Source organism: Psittacula echo, assembly GCF_963264785.1.
Source record: "Psittacula echo genome assembly, chromosome: 3".
NCBI lineage: Eukaryota > Metazoa > Chordata > Aves > Psittaciformes > Psittacidae > Psittacula > Psittacula echo.
The window spans coordinates 121,870,122-121,890,410 of record NC_137736.1 but is presented as its reverse complement, the minus strand read 5'-3'; the positions used below and the strand labels follow the sequence as shown (position 1 = coordinate 121,890,410).

The following is a 20,289-nucleotide window of genomic DNA, read 5'->3' as shown; positions in this document are numbered from 1 at the left end:
TTTTACTCAGTCACCACCAGATGGAGTAAAACCCCAGCAAACAGGAGCTGCAGCCCTGAAGATGGCTTTAGACTGACACAGCTTGAGATGAGCTCTTAGGCAGAAGCTCTTCCCTGTGAGGGTGCTGAGGCGCTGGCACAGGGTGCCCAGAGAAGCTGTGGCTGCCCCATCCCTGGCAGTGTTCAAGGCCAGGTTGGACACAGGGGCTTGGAGCAACCAGCTCTAGTGGAAGGTGTCCCTGCCCGTGCAGGGGTTGGAACTGGATGAGCTTTTAAGGTCCCTTCCAACCCAAACCATTCTGATTCTTTTGCTAAAGAACCTGGGCACTAGAGCTTTCATGTTACACAAATGTAACATCTTAAAGGTATATTAAAGATGTATTAAAAACATCTTAAAGGTTAAAAGGTTTTGGAGATTATTAAACTCTAAATCCTTTTGCAATGATTACAACCCTATGAGCACTGGATTTTTCAGCAGATGCACAATAATTTGATTTTTGCCCTTTTTTCATCTAGAACCAGGCAACAGGAAGAAGAAAACACCTCAATGAAATAAATAGTCAACTTTCATGTTCACTTGAGCTTTTTTTGTCTGAACCAAGGAGGTGTTTTCCTTGTGGTATATATTCAAGATATTTTTAATCCTAAAAGCAGATGGGGCTGACTGTTGTAAAGGAGAACTTCTTCCTTGTGGCCTGCTCCAGCTCTGCTTTTGCAATTTCACATTCTCTAGTTCTTTCCTTCATGAACACCTTGAATCTGATCCAAGCTCCATCCATCCAGCTTTCTTCAAGGCAAACCTACTGGAACATCTGTCTGCATTTAAAGAGAAGTCTTCAGCACATGCATAAGTTAAGACAGAAGTTAAAGCTGCCCCTGACTGTGCTTAGGCCTCTCGCCAGCCTGGCACCACCCTTCCTTCCCGTTCCCTCCAGCAGAGCAGCTCATTTGTCAGAACATTACATACCAAAACCCAACCACAGCTGAACAATCCTGCTTGGGTATCCTGTTTCGCTCAGCTCTGGAGATGGAAAACACAGCAGACCCAGTTAATGACATGCTACCTTAAAGCGATTGCAAAGCCTCCAGCCCTAGTGTTCTCAACAGTTCAGCTCATCTGATCAAAGCTCTTTCCTTGGAGGCTTTGAGCACTCCTATTGCCTCTTTGCAGGGTTCCCCCAACCACATCCCCACCACCAGAGTCTTCCAGACTGTGCCAACCCCACACTTCCCACAGAAATAACTATTAGGTACAGGGATACTGCACCAGCAATGCCATAGATGCAGCACTGGAGGTTAAAACCTGTCTCCAGTCTCATGTCTCTCTTCAGCTGATCTGCGTTCAGCTCCACAGGTACTTCCTGAAGATGGGCTGAGAGCTGGGCTGGTTCAGACTGGAGAAGGCTCCTTAAGGGGAGACCTTAGAGCAGCTCCAGTGCCTAAAGGGGCTCCAGGAAACCTGGAGAGGGGCTTTGGACAAGGGCCTGTAGGGACAGGCCAAGGGGAATGGCTTTAACCTGACAGAGGGGAGATTGAGATGAGCTCTTAGGCAGAAGCTCTTCCCTGTGAGGGTGCTGAGGCGCTGGCACAGGGTGTCCAGAGAAGCTGTGGCTGCCCCATCCCTGGCAGTGTTCAAGGCCAGGTTGGACACAGGGGCTTGGAGTAACCTGCTCTAGTGGAAGGTGTCCCTGCCCATGGCAGGGGGTTGGAACTGGATGAGCTTTAAGGTCCCTTTCAGCCAAACCATGACTCTAAGACTCACTTAAATGTGCAATTCATTTGAGGAATGAGTTCAAAATATTTTTAGCAGCAATTTAACATATATTTATACAATATTCCTAAGGGTAGTATTTCTTTTGCATGGTTCCTGGCTAATATTTAACAACTTCATTAGGTTTCCAGTCAAAAAGCCCCAAATACAGCTACAAGCACACACACAACCCCCAAATTTCTAGCAAGTTCCCATATATTTCTGTATGCAAAGCACTTTCACAGGCTGGAAATGAAAACTGACTGTGGGAAATAATTAAAATGGACAATTCAGAAAACTTTACAAAAATACTTCTTTTTATTAAAAGCAACAATTCCAAGCAGGACAATACACGGAATGTAAACATCACTAAGGTCAGCTCCAGCCCGCCGAACCTCCGAGGAAGTCTACACTAAACGCACCTACAGCACTAAGCGATTTAACTGACTCTATTAGAATTTGAAAATAGATTTTCTACTTTGAGTTAAGAAAAAGTACATTTATCTTAGTCTGTCCCAGCGCCAGATACTGGCATCGTCACACACAGCTATAAGGATACTGCTGTCCCTGCTAAAACTGGTTTGTCGAATGGCAGCGACACATTTCGGATGAGTAAGAGTCGTACACCTAGAAGTAAAAGAAAATCATTCAGCTGCAATGTTAAATCTGTACTTGGTGCCACACGTACAGACTGCTCATTCTCCAGCCTCTTCCTTTTGTGAGCTAGGAGGAACTGACGGGAACAGGATTATGCCCTTCATGGTGTATTCTGTGTTCTAAATGTGGACTTAGGAATGCAGTAATTTCCTGTTCACCCACAGCCATTTCGTACTGAAGCACTGACTGACAGGTTGTTTCATCACATTATTTAGGGCTTCAGAATCAATGTTCTTTCCCAGTGGTTATAAATATTGTATATAATATAAATATAAATATGGATAAAATATTGTATGTAATTGGGTGATTAAAGACTGCAGCATTTTCAGGAACTTCATATATATATATGTATGTCTACACACATATATATAGGCACACACATTTCTATAGATTATATATAAACACAAGTATATATATAATTTATTACATAGTATATACACAAATAATGCATATATTATTTATATACATAGTATATACGCATTTTATACACATAATGGTTTGTGTGTTTGGGGTTTTTTTGCATCTCTATTTTTATATATGCTCTAGTATGCTTATTCATGGTCTAGTGCGAGGTTTCCCTGCCCATGGCAGGGTGTTTGGAACTACATGATCTTAAGGTCCTTTTCAACCCAAACCATTCTATGATTTTATATATATATATATATAAAATCATACCTATATAAATATATATGTATATATATATACTTATAAAGACCTGCTGTAAAACTGCCTAGCCACACAGGTGAGGAACTGGAAAGCCACATTGTGCTCAGAGATACCTTTGCACTCTCATTACTCCAGTCCTTTCACCTGTTCCTCCTTTGTGATGTGCTTCACCCACCCAGTGCATCTTCTCTTAATCACTTTGTAAGTTATCCACCTAATTAACTTGCAAGCTCTTTGAGAAACAAATTGTCTTTTACTATATCTGTAAGTGGTACCCAGCAGGATCTGACTGGGGCCTCTTAGCCCCACTGTACTATAGACAATATACAAGTATAAAATGACAAATGTTAACCTTCAGGGGCTGTTTATTTTCCCGGTAGTTAAAATGGGAAGTGACAAGTTCTGTTGAAGAATTTCTGTAGTTACCAGTAAAGGAAAAAGAGAAAAGTCCCAACTCCCTGTCTTAACAAAGATGAAATTAAAAAGTAAGTACTCACTTGGCTTTATGAGGATCCTCTATTTCTAAATCCCACACATAAAGTTTGCCAACCTGATTGCCCAGAGCAAGCATCTTTAAAAGAAAGCAAAGGATACCAAAATTTTAAGATACTACCTCAGAGAATAAAGTAAGAATTTTATAAAGGCTCTAGAGCTGCTAAACCGTGAGTGTTTGGACATGAATGACTCATGAGGTTGTTGGAGGAGTGAGAAGGGCTATACAATTTGCCTTCTTTCTTCCATGTTATTATCCATCTCTGCAGATGGGGGAGGAAGGCATCAGTGAACATCCCTTTGGTGGAAAATCAGTATTTATTCAGTGAAGCTTTTTCCACCAGGAAGAACCCAGATCGAAAACTCTGGAGCTCCTCCAATTCCACAGCAGCCAATCTGCTTCCAAAACCTCACATGAACATTTTCCCATGCCCATAAACATGAAAAGCTAGACACTTCAAATGCAGCAAAGTCAAAGCCAACACATACCTTTTGCCAGAAATCCATTGAAAACCTCATGTACCATATATCACACTGGCTGTAATCAAATCTCCCAAGTATGGTCACATTTGACTCACTGGGCTTGATTTTATCGATATCATCTTCCATTTTGCCAGGTTTCCAGCACACAATGGCATTTTCACAAGACTGAGGTGAAACAATGGAGGGAAAAAAAATCACCTATATAATTTATGCTGCACATTCAGTCTGATTATAATTATAACCCAACAATTAATTTCACAGCTTCCCCAATGACATTAAAAAAAGAACAAGTGAAAATGTCCCTCTATCACAGCCACAACACCAACAGAAATCACTGCTCATCGCCAGGAGCCTGCTGCCCTCACAGCTTTGCCAGACAATTGGAATGCAGGAGCCTTCCCTTCCTTGCTTCAGTGTCAGCCAGATGTGCTCAAACACACTGTCATGTGTGTTTCAATTCACCTTGGTTTAAGGCTCTTCTACCCAATCCCTTTGACCATGCATGCTCCAATTTCTGGCAATAAGGCAGTTGGACCACCTAGTTTAATATCTGCAAGCCAATGTTACTAATGGACTCAACACATTAATCAAAGGTAGTCCATCATGGGAACCCTAATTTCTCCCTCTAGCAGCAGGATCCCTCATTAGTACCTATATAGGTTCCATGCAGATTCTGATTAGCTGATACACTTGTACTTTTAGCAGGGGTACAGCTGTAGTAGCAATTTTACTTTTTAAGCACAAGCTGCTTATCCACACATCCTGATAGCTGAAACAACTCACTACATAAAACCAGTTGACAAAGCAGAGTAATTTAACCTAAGACCCAAATGCTAGTAAAACTTCCGTTAAGATCCTCAAAACAAGCAAATAAGAGTAACGTGGCTTAAAAAGCTGCAACATTACCTTGGAAAGAATTAGATCTCCCAACCATCGTACACAGTCAACATAGTTTCTATGTATGTCTCTGGTAGAGAAGTCAGGAAAGTGAATTTTCTGGGAAATAAAAGGCCTATGGAGAGAATTACCAAGTGAGGTTCAGAGAAACACAAAAGCACAAGTCTCATTTTTAACAGCCAGCTTTAACCTATCTCCATGATAAAAGGACAATCCTGTCTTTTTTAACAGATTTATAACAAAGTAGATTTTGTATGCTTTCTTTTTTATTAGTAATAAGAACAATCCCTGTTTTCATCCTCTTTCCTGATGAAATAACTGGTTTCCCGTGTACAAGACTGTGCAGAGACAGTGCTGAGCAAAACCAGTTCTTCAGATGCTGAATACAGCTCCTGTTGCCAAACAATTCAAGAACTAAAGCTCACTTTACTTGATGCTGCTTCTGCACCACCTAAATTGTCAAACAGAAATCCACACTATTAAAAATAAGAATACACTAGAAAGGCATCATTTAATATTTGGTAACATTACCAAAAAAAGCCAGAGTATTTTCACAGCTAGTCTCACTGCTGAACATGTTCAGTGTGGTTTAGTTCTCCCAGTGGCTTATAACTGGAAGTTAAGATTAAGAAGTTGAGAAGCTTTGTAAAGGAGGATTTATCTATCATGTCTCTTACTTGACAATTTACTCATATCCTAGGTCAGATCAGAGAATGATGAAAATTAAGGTTATTACTATGTAAAACAGTTTGCCAAATAACAAAGACAATAACCAGTATAAACTACTCAATATAAAACTCTTGGCTACATTTAATTACGCAGATTTGATGCCAACCTAGAAACTTCAAGGTGAGAGGAAGAAAAGCGACTAACATCTGGAAACACAATGAAATACAAACTCTAAGAATGATAAAGATAATTCCAGACATTTTCTAGTCAAGCAGATAAGAAATAATTAAGATAAAATAAAAGGCTCAGGACTTTTAATTGAATAAAATTCTACTGAGGCAAACATCATGAGGCAAACAAGAGAGCTTCAGTACCCAGCACAAGACCCAGGTCACTCGCTATTCCCAAGACATCCCAGTTTGGATAGGAATTAACCTGGGCCACTGATGTTTAAACTTAAACAGGGAAAGTTCAGGTTGGATATAAGGAAGAAATGCTTTACTGCAAGGGTGGTGAGGCACTGGCACAGGGTGCCCAGAGAAGTGGTAAATGCTCCATCCCTGGCAGTGTTCAAGGCGCTATAGTCTAGTGCGAGATGTCCCTGCCCACGGCAGGGGGTTGGAATTGGATGATCTTAAGGTCCTTTCCAACCCAAACCATTCTATGATTCTATGACAGTATTTGTGTTTTCCAAGCCACCCAAGATGATGAAGGCTACATACCTGTTGGTTTTATTTGGGTTGTATTCATAAGACTCTTTGATGGCATTTATCATTCTCTTGGAATTAATTCTCCAGAGTTTGAGAGAGTGATCCATCCCACAGGACATGATTTTCTCACCAAGAAGATCATAATCCTGTGTATATAAAAGAATTTTGAGCACCCCCAGCCTAAGCCATATTCTATCAACTCACATTTTATTCCATAATTTCCATCAAAGCAGCATTTTCTGTGTAAAGAATGCAATAAAACTGCCTATTCCCAAAACTACTAATAACATAATCCTGCTCACTGCAAAGCACAATATTTAATAATTGTATTTACTATCTCTCAAGAAAGAGAGGTATATTCAATAGCACTGATGAACAATGAGTCTAAACCTAATTCTCCCCCTTCAGTGAATTCCTCAAGTTTCAGTTTATGAAGCAACTTTGACAGAATCCCAGGGCTACGACATGGGTGATGACACTTTAGAACCACAAAAGGGTAATACAGTGTCAAGGTTCCATATAGATCCATCCCTCACCTTTCAGGTCACGCTAGAGGAACAGAAACAGCTCAAGAGCAGGGCATTAGAAGTCAACTATTCTAGCTGGTACATGCTGGATACCAGCGTCTGTTCACAGCCACTGAAAAGCAGCATAACTCACCTAAGGTAACTTCTTTCCTTCACTACCATGTCTCTCAAGGTTTATTTGCTGATGCTGCTTTGATAACACCTCAAGAACTTCAAAAGTGGGACCATGATGAAAACTTTCTACTCTTTCTAGCCCCACTGAGCTCTATTTTGTTTACTTCTAGGCTGCACTGGGAGGGAACCAGCTCCTGAGACATACAAAGTGAACACCTTGCCTGTATATTGAGAAGTAGCCAAAACATCAAGCAAATCACCTTAGATTTAAACTTCTCTATCCCCTTAAAATAGTATTTATGCACTTCAGGGGGTTTTAAGTAGGTATAATATCAAACCAGTGCACAAGAGGATAAAAAGTTGCATACTGTAGGCTTACTACCCTTTGTAAAACTAAATCACTGCCCCACAGTCTTCCACTTACTGCACTTAACACCTCATCCCTGTGCCCTTCTACTCCTCCAAATATTGCAACCAGCGTGTCTGTCTGGATGTTCCACAGTCTCAATGCATGATCTATAAAGAACAAATAAAATTACATGCTGCTTTTTTATAGGTACATATGAATAATATATTTCAGCTTAAACCACTTTCAATAACAGGGGTTCACGTAAACATCAAGAAGGCACTTAATTCTTCACTTGGGAGAAATCACAGGACTGCATTAACTAAAACTGCTATTACAACTAAACTACTGTTAAGAGTAAGGCTGTAGTTAAGAAAGTGTGACCACCCCCATCCCTGGGGACAGCTTCTAGCAGAAAGAGACTTGGATCTTTAGATCATCCAAAAAGCAGAGTCTGATCTTGGACATATATGTTTTTATTCTGATCTCAGAAACAATTTTATGTATCAAAAAATGCTGGAATTCCTTTCAGCAATTCTTACAGAGATGTTTTGATTTTCCATTTAACCTTCACAATATTACTCTTTCTGAACCACAGCCTATATGGATGGGAAAAACTGTTTCTAGAAACAATATGTATCCCAAGGTCAATCAGACTAATCCACTTGTTAAAAGAAAGTTTTAACAATATCTAATGAAGAACCTCTACTGTATTTCCCATTTGGGAATGGGAAGCTCTAGCATATCTCCCTTTTGGATTCCACAAATACATTGCATTGAATTAGAGCAGCACCAACTGGAAGGCCACACAGCCCCAAATATTTTCCTCTTTTCCTACACATCTCTCAGCCAAGCAATTCTGAGACCTCAGTATTCTGCTGCCTTCTCAGATATAGCACCTAGTCCAGAGGTTGCACCTTAGAATCTGTGGTATTATGGCTGATATCAAGATGTGATTAAAAAAAGAACCTAAAAAATATACAGAACTCATGAAATTCAGCTTTACAGACCCACAGTACAAAGACAAGTGCAAGAATCAGAGAGGTTGCAACTCTCATTCTCATGTAGATTCATCACCTAAATATGCTAAAGTCAAAAGTCCCCTTATGTGAAGGTTTCCAACTCAAACACACCTGAAGGCTTGCTCCTGCAGCAGATCAAGTATTCCCGTACTTAACAAAACAGCCAACTGGTTAGACGTTCTGAACAAGCCCATAAGGCACCATACAAAAAACTCATTTCTCCCTTCACTAATAGGCTTTTTGTACAAAGTCCAAATAAAGTCAGAGCTGTTCCCGAGCCATGGAGAACGGAAGTTTTCCCCACAAACACGGCGAATGCTGCCTGCGATGTTAAGAATTTCCCACTGGATGGCAACAGGATTCAACAACTGATAAACATTTAACTCCCTGTAGAAAGTAAAGTGCAACCCCAAAGCTCGTGTTTCTTCTTTCCTAAAAGCAGCACTGCTCACAATCCCTTTGCACCACAGGTGGAGTTATGCTTATTGCAGGCCATGGATTTAATCCATACAAGACATACAGCCATAAAAGAACAAGATTTGCTCTCAATTTTTAAGGTAAACTTGTTCAGTACCATTCATTAAAAAATTAAGGAGGTTTTGGCCATTTTCAAGACCAAAATTCAAAGTATCCTGACTTACACAAAAACAAAAGAGGGTTTTTTCCTCACCTTTGCTTACAGATAAAAGGAGATTTGGATCTCTTGGATGGAATTTCAGTTCATTGATTGCATTTCCATGGCCCACGTAGTGCTAGGATAGAATTCAGAGACCAAGTTATCATTTCCCCTCATGCTCATATGTATATAAAGACATAAATTTCATGCCTTACTGAAACATAAGCTGTATTTCAAGTTCTGAGCACTCACCTTTATGCACTGCATTGTAATAGGATTAATTATCCTAATAATCCCCCTGGAGCCTGCCACAGCCAGGAGAGGATGGCTTGTATTGCTGTCGTATGTCCATGCACAGGTATAGAAGTTTTCATCTGCCTACAACATCTTATGTTAAGGAACACAGAACAAACAGGAGATTCTTTTTTTTTTTTTTTTAAATGTGATTTTTAAGTAAACTTGTTGGTATTTTATGCAAGTGCTCAGGAGACTCTGCTGGACCCAATAAGAAACAGACACATATAAGGACATGGAGCTGCTGGAGCAAGTGCAGAGGAGGCCACGAGGATGATCAGAGGCTGGAGCACCTCCCATAAGAAGGCAGGATGAGAAAGTTGGGGCTGTTCAGCCTTGAGAAGAGAAGGCTGCGTGGAGACCTCAGAGCAGCTTTCAGTATCTGAAGGGGCCTACAAGGATGCTGGGGAAGGACTCTTCACCAGGGACTGTAGCAACAGGACAAGGGGTGATGGGGCTAAACTGAAACAGGGGAGGTTCAGGTTAGATATAAGGGAGAAATTCTTTACTGTAAGGGTGGTGAGGCACTGGAAAGGGTTGCCCAAAGAAGTGGTAAATGCTCCATCCCTGGTAGTGTTCAAGGTCAGGTTGGATAGAGCCTTGGGCAACATGGTCTAGTGTGAAGTGTCCCTGCCCGTGGCAGGAGGGTTGGAACTGGATGATCTTAAGGTCCTTTCCAACCCAAACCATTCTGTGTTTCTATGATTCATTTCTACATCTGCAAATACAAGCAATGTTGCCTGTTCTATAGACGCCAGTTTCTTCACTTCTGTTCTATAACATGCAAGGAATTCTCTCTTTGCACCACTTTTCAACCTCTTTGTCCAAAACATCCAGAGATTGGGAATAATGAATCAAGACTTGAGTTCACAAGTTATTGGCTTGTATAGTGCAAATGAACAACACAAGTTGTTCCCACTTCACAGCATGAAACATTAATACTTAGGCTTTAAACCCAGCTCCAATTGACAGGGAAACTAAGACCACTGTAAAGCAGTGGATGTGAAACATTAGACAAATATTAGTGTTGGGAAGACTAACCTGATGGAGAATCAGTTTTCAAATATTTTAATACAGCACTGGCCATGAATGTGTGTTTTTAATGTTTTTAATAGGAGAGAGTCTAGGATGTGGGAAAGACGTAACACTTGGACCTAACGTAAGGAATGTGCCACATGAGCAAAGTATTGAATCACAGACCAAACCTTTGTATGCTTTTTCCTACAAAGCCTCTTCATTTTTGATGAAGAGAAAGCAAACAAGTGGCTTTTTAAGAGGATACATCAGCATCCACGTAGGACTGCAACAGGCGGATCTCTCCTTGGGAATGACACTCATATAAAGTAACCTGGAAGAAAAAACAAGTGGAGAGATTGCTGCTTACTTGTGGCACTTCAAAAGGAAAAGTACCTGTGCACTGACTGCTTATAGGGACAGGTAGTGTGCCTTTACGGTTTAATCTCATTCATCTTCCATTTGTTTCCAGCGGGTGTAAATGGTTTGATAAAGGAATGCTGAGGGCAGTTACAATAAAGCACCACTCCAGGCCTTCTCAGCTGTTCTTCCCAGGTATGCAAATCTATTATTTGAACTGTCTAAGCATAATTAAACTCTCTTTGAAATTAGCTACTGTAACCATCTCTAACATGGCTTGGTCTTTTAATGAAGCACTGATACCTTGTTCCCTCTTAGTTTAGCACTTTTGGTGACTGACAGTTGAAACAAACCTGGAAATGAAAGGCTGCTTGCTTATTCATACATAACACTGGCATAGAATGCACTTCAGGAGTTATTTTCAAGTCTGAAATGACATAAATCCTTGTTCAGAAAAAACCTGTAAGTTCACTCCACACAGGACCTTAATTTAGCTACTGAGCTGCCTGGCATCATTGCAGACGCTTCTCATCCCATTTTAGAGCATACGACCCTCTGGAAATATTAACATCTGTGAAAAGTAATTTTAGTGAGAAGATGCATTTATGTCTCTTGTCTCCTTATCCCATGTTTATATTCCTGAAGGATTTTTTTTCTTTACTGCATAGGCTGATTCCCAAATAGCTAACACACAACTTCATGAAACAATTCAGAGGATGCAACTTTCCCAGATGCTACATACCTCAGAAATAAAGCTTTTCTATGCAGTATCCTCCACCCATACTAACCACAGGCAAACGGACTGGTTGGAGAAAAAAGCATGCAAGCGGAACCAAGTGGAAGAGCTGATGGTTAAAAAGAGATTATACTCACTCTGTTGCTGCCTACGGTAGCAAAAACAAGAGGATCACCTTCTTTACTGTGCCAGTTAAACTGGACTCCAAACAAAGGCTGCCCATGGTCCTCCTGGAGAGGTAAAGTAAGATGAGAGACCAAAAAAGATAAAACAAGAGCCACCATATTATTATTATTTCTGTGAAATTCAGCTATGGTGGTAAAACAGTTTAACTGAGATGTTTTCCTCCTCAAACTACTGGGTTCACATCCAGTATAATTTCAGATAGAGAAGAGTTAAAACGAGCAGTTTTGTAACATCACATTTTAACTTGGCTATCTTAAAGGAGGTTAAAGGAATATTCTGACACCCCCTCCCTTTCTTCCTCCAGCAAGCTTTTAAAAGGGTGAAGAACTGTTATGTCTCAGAAGCTGTTATGGCCAGAAGCTGGCAGAATTCCTGAGCTATATTTGCAGTTCTACTACTTTGTTTTGCAATTTTCAACAAGGCAACCTCTGCATCTAAGGCCACATCTATATGTACTTTATATTGTTAGAATTACTTCCACACAAAAGATTTACAACTTCACGGAGGAAAATCATAAGGACAGAAAAAGACTTATACTAGTGTAAGGGTGGAGAAGGGCTACATTTAACTATTACAACACAGGTCTTGCAACTCTGTTACAGACACAGTGAAATCTCTCTAGCATGTCACAATGCTGCTGCAAAGTTCATGTCTACAAAGTGTTTTCAGATTGCCTTCGCAAACACCAGAGAAATGCCAAATCTTATTTTTATACAGCTTACATCAGTTTAATAGAGAAAAAAGCAGCAGATATGTTTATGAATTGTGATGAATGTGGTGGTGCTTGTTAATAATTGATAACAGTATTTTGGCCTGTCCTGACAGGATGTTTTCAGTAAGAATAATGCTCACTAAAGTGCCTCCCCACAGGGGACTGTCTGGGACAGAGCAGGCAGGAAGGAAGTGTCTCACGACAGCCTTCAAATGGCAGTGCTTCAGAGACACCCCCAGGAATGTCAGCCCTGGCAGCTCTGGCCTAGCCCAGACCCAAAGAGTGAATCTGAGGAGGGGGGTATGGGGAAGGAGTCCAACACTACTCAGGAAAAGTTAGGAAGTCTGGAAGAATTTAAAATAGCATTATTTACTGAGAAAAGCATTATCTGTTGTGAACAGAAGTAGCCAAAAGGGCTAGAAAGAGAAGGGAGAAAATCTTTCAGAGATGAAGGCCGTTCTGCAAACACCAAAGAGAGGTAACAACTTGCAAAGCTGAATACAGGCTAAAAAGAATTGTTCAAAGTTTACCTCAAAGTATTACCTATCAGAACACGGGGAAAGAACAGACTAATGGCTGTAGGGGATGAGGGATATGGGATATTAGCAAAGGGAAAAGTAGTAAGCTTATGAGTGATCCCAGGACAGAAAGAAAAAGCAGGTATCGAGCATCTGGAAAGCATTATAGTTTAATTACAGATGAAAAATGAGGAAAACGGTATGCCATAAAATTACACACATGATTTTTAGTGTTTAATAAAGTTATAAATTTTACTTTCTAGGCTTATTTTTTGAGTGTACTTCAGTTTTCCTTGAAGAGAACAGCTGAGAGGTCAAATACAGAATACTGTAAGATATTTTCCACTAAGAATTCATTGGTTTTGAATTTCTGAGTGATAAAAGTTCACTCTGATAAATACTGAGGGCTTTGGACATGCTGCATGAAGATAACACAGGTACAAGGCACAGATTCTTACTGCTTTTTTAGAGATGCATTAGCAGGTTCTGCACTTGTTTTTCTGGAATAACCTTGTTCTCTGGCATGTGCACTGTTTCTGATAAATTTAGTGAAATGGGAAGAGTGAAGAGGAAGATGTTTTTCCCCTCAGGATAAGATACTTTTCCAGCACAAGCTGTGAATAAGTTTGTGATTTTCTAGATAGGACCCAGACTAGGGTGATAAGAGGTACATACAACTGAGGTCTCCACTGTTTCCATGTTTGAGTACATGCCTTAAGTATTTGGTAAGCTTTTTCAAAGACAACCTATTTCCCTGGCAAGATTACTCTGCAAGACAAATGTAAGTAGTCTAAAGACATCTTCAGCACTACATTCCTCACATTGAGTGCTACAACCTCCAGGAGCTTGACCATATATCTCCAAGGGTTTTTTTGGTGTTTAATGGCTGAAGGAGTCAGGCAGAGGCTCTTGCAGGGTCACTGGGGTATCTGAAGAAGTTGTGCTCACCTCCTTTAAACTACCATCATCCTCACTGGTCAAAGACAGCACATAGCTATTTGATGACACTCATCTGCTCTAATTCTTGTCCCAAGTGCTGAACACTGAAGCAGGTTTTTAAACATTGCACTTTTAGGCACTACACATTCTGGCTATCCTGAGCTGCCAAGTATGTCACACAAATCTGACCACTGGTTTGTATAGACAGAAGAGTGACCCAGATGCTGGTCAAAAAGCAGAATTGTGCAATGCCATCTTGACCCTGGTATGAATAAAGGGCACAAAAGCCAAAGTACTCAGGTTCTTGATACCACAGAAAAAGGCGGCAGAGGAGAAAATAGACTTACAATTGTCACAAAACCAAATGAATAATAAATGGTTAGTTCTGCCCTTCCTCACCCCAGTGCCAACTCAGCCGGAGAATAAGACTAGACCTGTTTTTAGACTGAAGCAAGTGAAGTAAATATTATGCCAACACAAAAAATAATCGCCTGTGACTAAACAAACACGTTTTAATGCGCTGTCACCCACACTGCCAGTGGGGAACCAAGTGACCACACATGCATTTCCAGTTCCCAGAAATGGAAGCAAGCCATTACTGGCAGTGGGTTTAGTTCCCTCTCCTTTACCCATCAACAAGCTAAAGTCTTGCATGTGGCTGGTTACTGACTCCCAGCTCAGGGGACAGTGAGTAGAAGCTGAGAGACAACATCAGGCTGCTGACAACCACTGAGCCACAGCCTAAGCAAGAGCACAGGGCAGGTAGTTGCATTGCTTTAAAAGGAATACACCAAAGCAGAATAGACACAGCTCTTTGGTGAAAGATCTATGACCAAAACATCTATGGATATATGTAAGGATGTGCAACTCTTGGCTGCATATGCTCATTTATAAACTACATTTCCATTCAGCCCACAGAGAGCAAAGATTTCTCAGTATACCTTACAAGAACTTTATGCTGCAAAAAGCAAAGAAACACAGGCAGCTTTTTTTTTTCCTGTCATTTTCCAAGTTATATTCTTGTTTTCTGCTGCTTAAATTTCACCCAAAATAACTTGCACAGTAGTGTTTAAAAAGCATATTTAGCAAGCACTGAGTTTTTCAAGCTGAATCATAACCATTTAACATTCAAAGCAGATGGTAATGGCCATATTTCTTTGTTTCCCCAAGGGAAAAAAAACAGTAAAAGCAACATAAGAGGGGAAAAACAAGACTAAAAAAGTGGAAAAACACATAATTTATATATCCCTAAAGAATTTTAATATTAAAATTGATTTCCATGTCTTTAAATTATGTTGACTCTTCATTAATTTCAGTACATGCACTTTATAGCATAGCTCAGACATAGAAACTATGGGATATATGACACAATATCCAAAGAGTCTTTCTGACCCCATACACAACATTCAATCCTTAGAGTTTATCTCCACAGTACCTGCAAAATTAGTAAGCAACAAAAAGGAAAAAAGAAAAGAATTGAGGCTTCCTCAAACATGAAGTAAAAAGGAGTTACCCAATTTGGCTCTACCTAGGCTTTGTATTAACATGCACTTTATTATTATGAGCATTAATTTCAGTTCAAAGAGAAACAGGGAAAAGAAACTACCCCACTTAGCTGAAACACTATATTTACTCCCTCACAGCTTGATTCCACTTGCACAAGAATCTGTTCCCAGGCCCGGATCCAAATCCACACAAGTCAGGGACTGCTTAACTTCACAGGGCAGTCTTTTGGGTCATCCTGTAGTGGGGTCTGAGTGGAAGCTGGGGTGAGGGAATGTTCTGTTTCCCCAGAAGATACTTGAAAAGTCCTAACTGCTTTGGGATATTTGGTCTGCAGACAGAAAACGAACAGGCTCAGCAAAAGGCAGAACTTGTTGAATGTTTGGGTGCTGAAAGGCCCCTGACTGTGTTTGAAGTATGACTTGAAGCCACCCACAAAAAGCATTATCTGTGGGGGCGATTCATGCAGTCACAGGAGCAGCTGCCTACTTAGGTGAAAATGAAAGAACTTCCGTCCTCCTACACGCTGAAACAGCTCCAGATAACTTTTGTACTTCAAAAAATACATTAAGATCAACTTGTTTCCCAGATACTTTTGCCAGTGTAATTTCGTATCCCAATTTCTGCAGTGACAAAGCTCATTTAGGAGATTTCCATGTTCCAAGGCTCTCATCCCCTCCCACTCAGCTACCCCAGCATTTCTTCCAGGCAACCTGAAGCCAAAGTTCAGGCACAGCTACACCAGCACAGCTCAACAGTCAACTGTGAGGGAACAGCAAAACCCTCTTAAAGCAATTCCGCACAAACTATCCACTCTGGAGCTGCACACATCCTCTTGTTAGCTAAATATAAAATTTAACAGAACTCCCATCTTGTTCCAGACACAATCTTTTCTTTATTTAGAGATCTTGTAAAACTCAAGTGAGACGGCATATTTACATCTTTTGCCACATAAATATCCCACACAAGGCCTGGGAATGAAAAACAACATCCTGACAGTGTAAAAGAATCAAAGAGAAAATCCATTCAATCCACCAGTCTGTTACTAGTGCAGAAGAGAACAATACTACCCTAAAATACAACAACAGGGAGTAAAGACAGTGAATCTACATCCCTTTATAGCATCAGGTATTAGGTGGGAAGATAAATATGACCTAGATGAGGTGCAAGCACAATCACAACACTCATGATAAATTAATCAAATTATACTATATGACAACTGCCAAAGGACAGAAAAAAACATCTGATAAGTGTGAGAAAAATCTACTCCCAGAGTGTTGAGTTGTTTTGTTCTGTTTGTTTTAAAAACATTTCAACAGGCAGAAAAATCTGTAGGTGCTTTGCATCAAGCTGTCACAGGTTTGGATTTATTTGAATTTCTTTATTCAGGTTTTTATCTCAAACAACTACATCTTCAGTGAAATACCTCATTAGATCACACAGAACTTTGCAAACCTGTACAGAAAGTGGGTCAATTGCAGCATTATCTGCTGTTTCCTATTTCTCAGTATCCTTTTTCTCCCAAACTTCAGCTATACCAAATAAGAAAGGTGAGCAAAATTGTATATAGATACTCAAAAATACCTATCTTGGCACTGTCTTACAGTCAACATTAGCATTACTGCCAGCATTCCCATACCGGTAGGGATGGTAGGAAGCTTACACATACCTACCTTCAGGCTATTTACACATTTGAAGGAATATTTGCACTTCTTTGACTTCCATTTTCCTTTCCCCCAGCTTTTCCTTCCGGGTGCATTAGGAGTGTTTGTTGGTGTATCGGGGCGTTCAGTGTTAGTACCACTTTCAATACTAACAGCATCATCCTGAAAATATTCAAGTTATATAAAATGTAATAAAGGTTTCATTAACTGTTGTATAAATTCAACTCATTTTGCAGCACTTGGCCTTTTCACTTCCTCTTCTCCTCTGTAGGAACAGAAGATCTCCTAGCACTTGATGTTATTTAGATTCACATATTTAAATCTATTACTAACATCATAGCATTCCTCCCTCGAAACAGAACATAAGTCACATGAGGACTAATCCCAGAGGGAGAGATGTGAACTGTGATCTAGTGAAGTTTCATCAGAATACTGGTAGTTGCGCTTAAGAAAATGCTAAAGTGGTCACTAAAAAACAGCTTTGACGTAGGTGGAATGAGTACTGAAGGAAGAGATTGGTTGTGTAAAAACATTATGCTTTGCCATACCAAGAATCTAACCTAAGACTTGTGTACACCCACAGCAGCACCAGGCACAGCACAGTTAGTTCTGCAGTAAGTCAGTACTGCCACTAGAAGAGGAAGTCCCACCTCTCCCTCCTGCTCTTTCCTAGATACTTGCTTCAACTAAAAGCTAAGGTAAAAAGCCAAACCACAAAGCCAAAAATTAAGTTAGCTGGCTGTCTGACCAGGTAACTAATCCAACTGGCCTCCAACCATCAGCAGCCAGACCTAAGGTAAGGATGGGAGAAGGGAATGAGCAAAACAAGCCAGACAGCTGGTGAGCAGTTTTAGATCAGCTTTAGACAATTCATAGAAACTTCAGTTTCACACATACTGTGACTGCAGGACATGACTCAAAAGGGCATTTCTGTTCTTTGCATCACTCACCACAGCGCTCTTCAACCTTCACCTGCACTGTAACTGGCAACCCTGTGCTTCCATAGGATTATCTTCAGCTTAAAAATACTTAAAAATCTAAAAATCAACCTTTATTTATATCCTGGCAAGGCAGTCTGTTCACTTCCCATCAGAGCAGTGGAGGGAGAGCAGCTCATCCCAAGGCTTTGGGATTTCTGGATCTGAACTAAGGTAGGCAGAGGCAGACAACAGCCTGTCACTGGAGGTTAAGCACGAAGCTGCATTAGGAACTCCCCTAGGAATACGGAATAAGGTCAGCTCTAAATATTAGTACACCAATTCCCATCAAACATTTATTCTGTGTCCTAGTTTCACATCATATCAACAGAAGCAAGTAGATGTGCACTGGTCTTCGTTTGACCAACGACTCTGAAAATCAGGACACTGAGGGAAGAAAAAGGAGGGAATACAACACACAAGCCCGTAAGCAAACTACCCAGACGTGGAGTCATTCCCTTCATGTTGCACTCCTAAAAGAACAAACCCTCTTCTAACACATGTAACCAAGTTGAACAAGTTTTACATTTTCCAGTTTCTTTTCCTTTACCCTAAAAAATGTCAGAGCTTACCAAATCCTCGTCTCCCAAGAGCACTTGCTAGCCAGAGTTGTAATGCTTCACAAGACTGAAGTTTTCCTTGGACTAGTCAGATATTGTCAATAGAAGAACAGCAGGTACCTGCTACAATGCAACTACAACATAACCACAAACTTGCACCCAAGAAACCTGTGGAACAAAACAGACCCTTTCTCCAAATCAGCACTATTCTGCCTACTTTTAAATAGAATCCCTGTCTTACAGAAGCAGTGGAATCCAGTAACAAACCTTGAAAAGGAAATCCTTTCATCACTGAGACAGGTCACACTTTCAACAATCAGACAGCCCACATCCGTGGTCACTGACAGCCTAACATAGGCACCACAGCAAACCTGAATACCTCTCACCAAACTACAGTTAACACACAAATGCTGCTGAGCAGTGGTGCAGAACACCTTGAACCTGGCTGTCACCTCACAAGCAGCACTTCCACAGGACATCAGGGATGTGGTGCAGATCCTTCACATTCTGGATAAAGGAATAAACCTGCACAAAGCTAACACACAAACATCATCCCCACTCCAGTAGCTACATAAAATGACTGCTAGATACCTTGTGTTATCGTTCAAGTATAAAGTTATTCTGTATCAATCACGTTACCTTTGTTCCCAACACTAGATTTTAGCCAAACTTAGAGATTACCCTCCTCATGCCCTGCTGCCGCTTTCGGCTGACAGAAGCTCGAGCACGACCCTACTCCTCATTCCCCACAGATCAACTTATGCTGCAACGGGATGGTAAACACAGACACAAATAAAACTTCCAGAAAGATATCAAACCTCGCCGGTTTGCAAATCTGGCATCTTGAAGGGGGCTTGGAGACAGAGCACGCTTAGAGTTCGGGCCTCAAATTCTCTCTCACCCACGTGGAGGCAAAGTGACCGTCTCTCCTCCAAGACTCACATGGGTCCCTCTCCCACCGGGGCCTCCCTCCCTACAGCGGCCCGTCTCTTTTGAGACTCAGGCACCGAGCCGGAGCGGACACAGAGACGGGGAGGACGGGCTGGCACCCCCCCCTCTTTCTCGCCCTTCTCCCGTCTCCCACCCGGGATGCCAGACCCGGGTAGGGTCTGCCGGTTCCCTCAGGACACCCGAAGCGGCCGCTCCCGCCGCTCAACTCACAGCGGGTCCAGCCGGGCCGCCCCCCCACACACACTCCTCGGCTCAGCGTTCCCGCCCGCCCCCGGCAGCGAGGCCCCGCTCCCGCCTCACCGCCCCTACCCCGCGCCCCATCCGGCCGTCCCCCGGCCCGGCCTCACGTTCTCATCGCCGGACAGGTCCCCGGGGTTACTGTTCTCGTCGCTGCTCAGCTTCTGCTTCTTGGCCGGCATCTCACCCCCCCCTCCCGCCGCTGCCACCACCGCCGGGGCTTCTCCCCGCTCAGACATCTTCCCCGCCCCCCGGCACCGCCACGCAGCCGGAAAGCGCGGACGGGGAGGTCGAAAACGCCTTGCCGTAAAGCAAGCCAGCGTCCAGTTAGCTAGCAGGGCAGGGGAAGGCTGCCACACTGCTGAAAAAGCGCTTTTCCCGCCGCGGCGCCTCAGGGGCCTCTCGCTGAGGGGACAGACTGACCCGGGAGTTAAATTAACCCAGTTTTAACTGCATAGGAGCGCAGTGGCACTTTATATCGCTGTTTGTAGCGAGTTGCGGCCGGCTGAGGTAGAAACAAGCAGTCCCGGTTGTCACAGGTGTTAACGGTCCCTCAATCCATATTCGCGCGGTGGTTGACTACTGCTTTTCATGCCTAAAGGGGTTTTAGTTTTGCTCTTCTCTTGCTCTACAGAAGTCCTTTAGTCTGCTTCAGGGGGAGTGTGGCCAGAGGGCAAAAGAGGGGATGCT

General features: G+C 41.8%; 1 protein-coding gene across 1 annotated transcript; it reads right to left on the bottom strand.

Moving 5' to 3' along the window:
* Positions 1 to 2,249: 2,249 nt before the first annotated feature.
* EED (embryonic ectoderm development) lies at positions 2,250 to 19,838 on the bottom strand (the record flags this gene model as incomplete). Its single annotated transcript, XM_080613110.1, has 12 exons — positions 2,250 to 2,376; positions 3,570 to 3,643; positions 4,054 to 4,212; positions 4,954 to 5,059; positions 6,336 to 6,469; positions 7,389 to 7,480; positions 9,003 to 9,084; positions 9,201 to 9,326; positions 10,525 to 10,590; positions 11,490 to 11,582; positions 16,884 to 17,036; positions 19,710 to 19,838. 12 exons carry the CDS (start codon positions 19,836 to 19,838, stop codon positions 2,250 to 2,252), a joined length of 1,341 nt encoding a protein of 446 aa, XP_080469236.1.
* Positions 19,839 to 20,289: the final 451 nt, after the last annotated feature.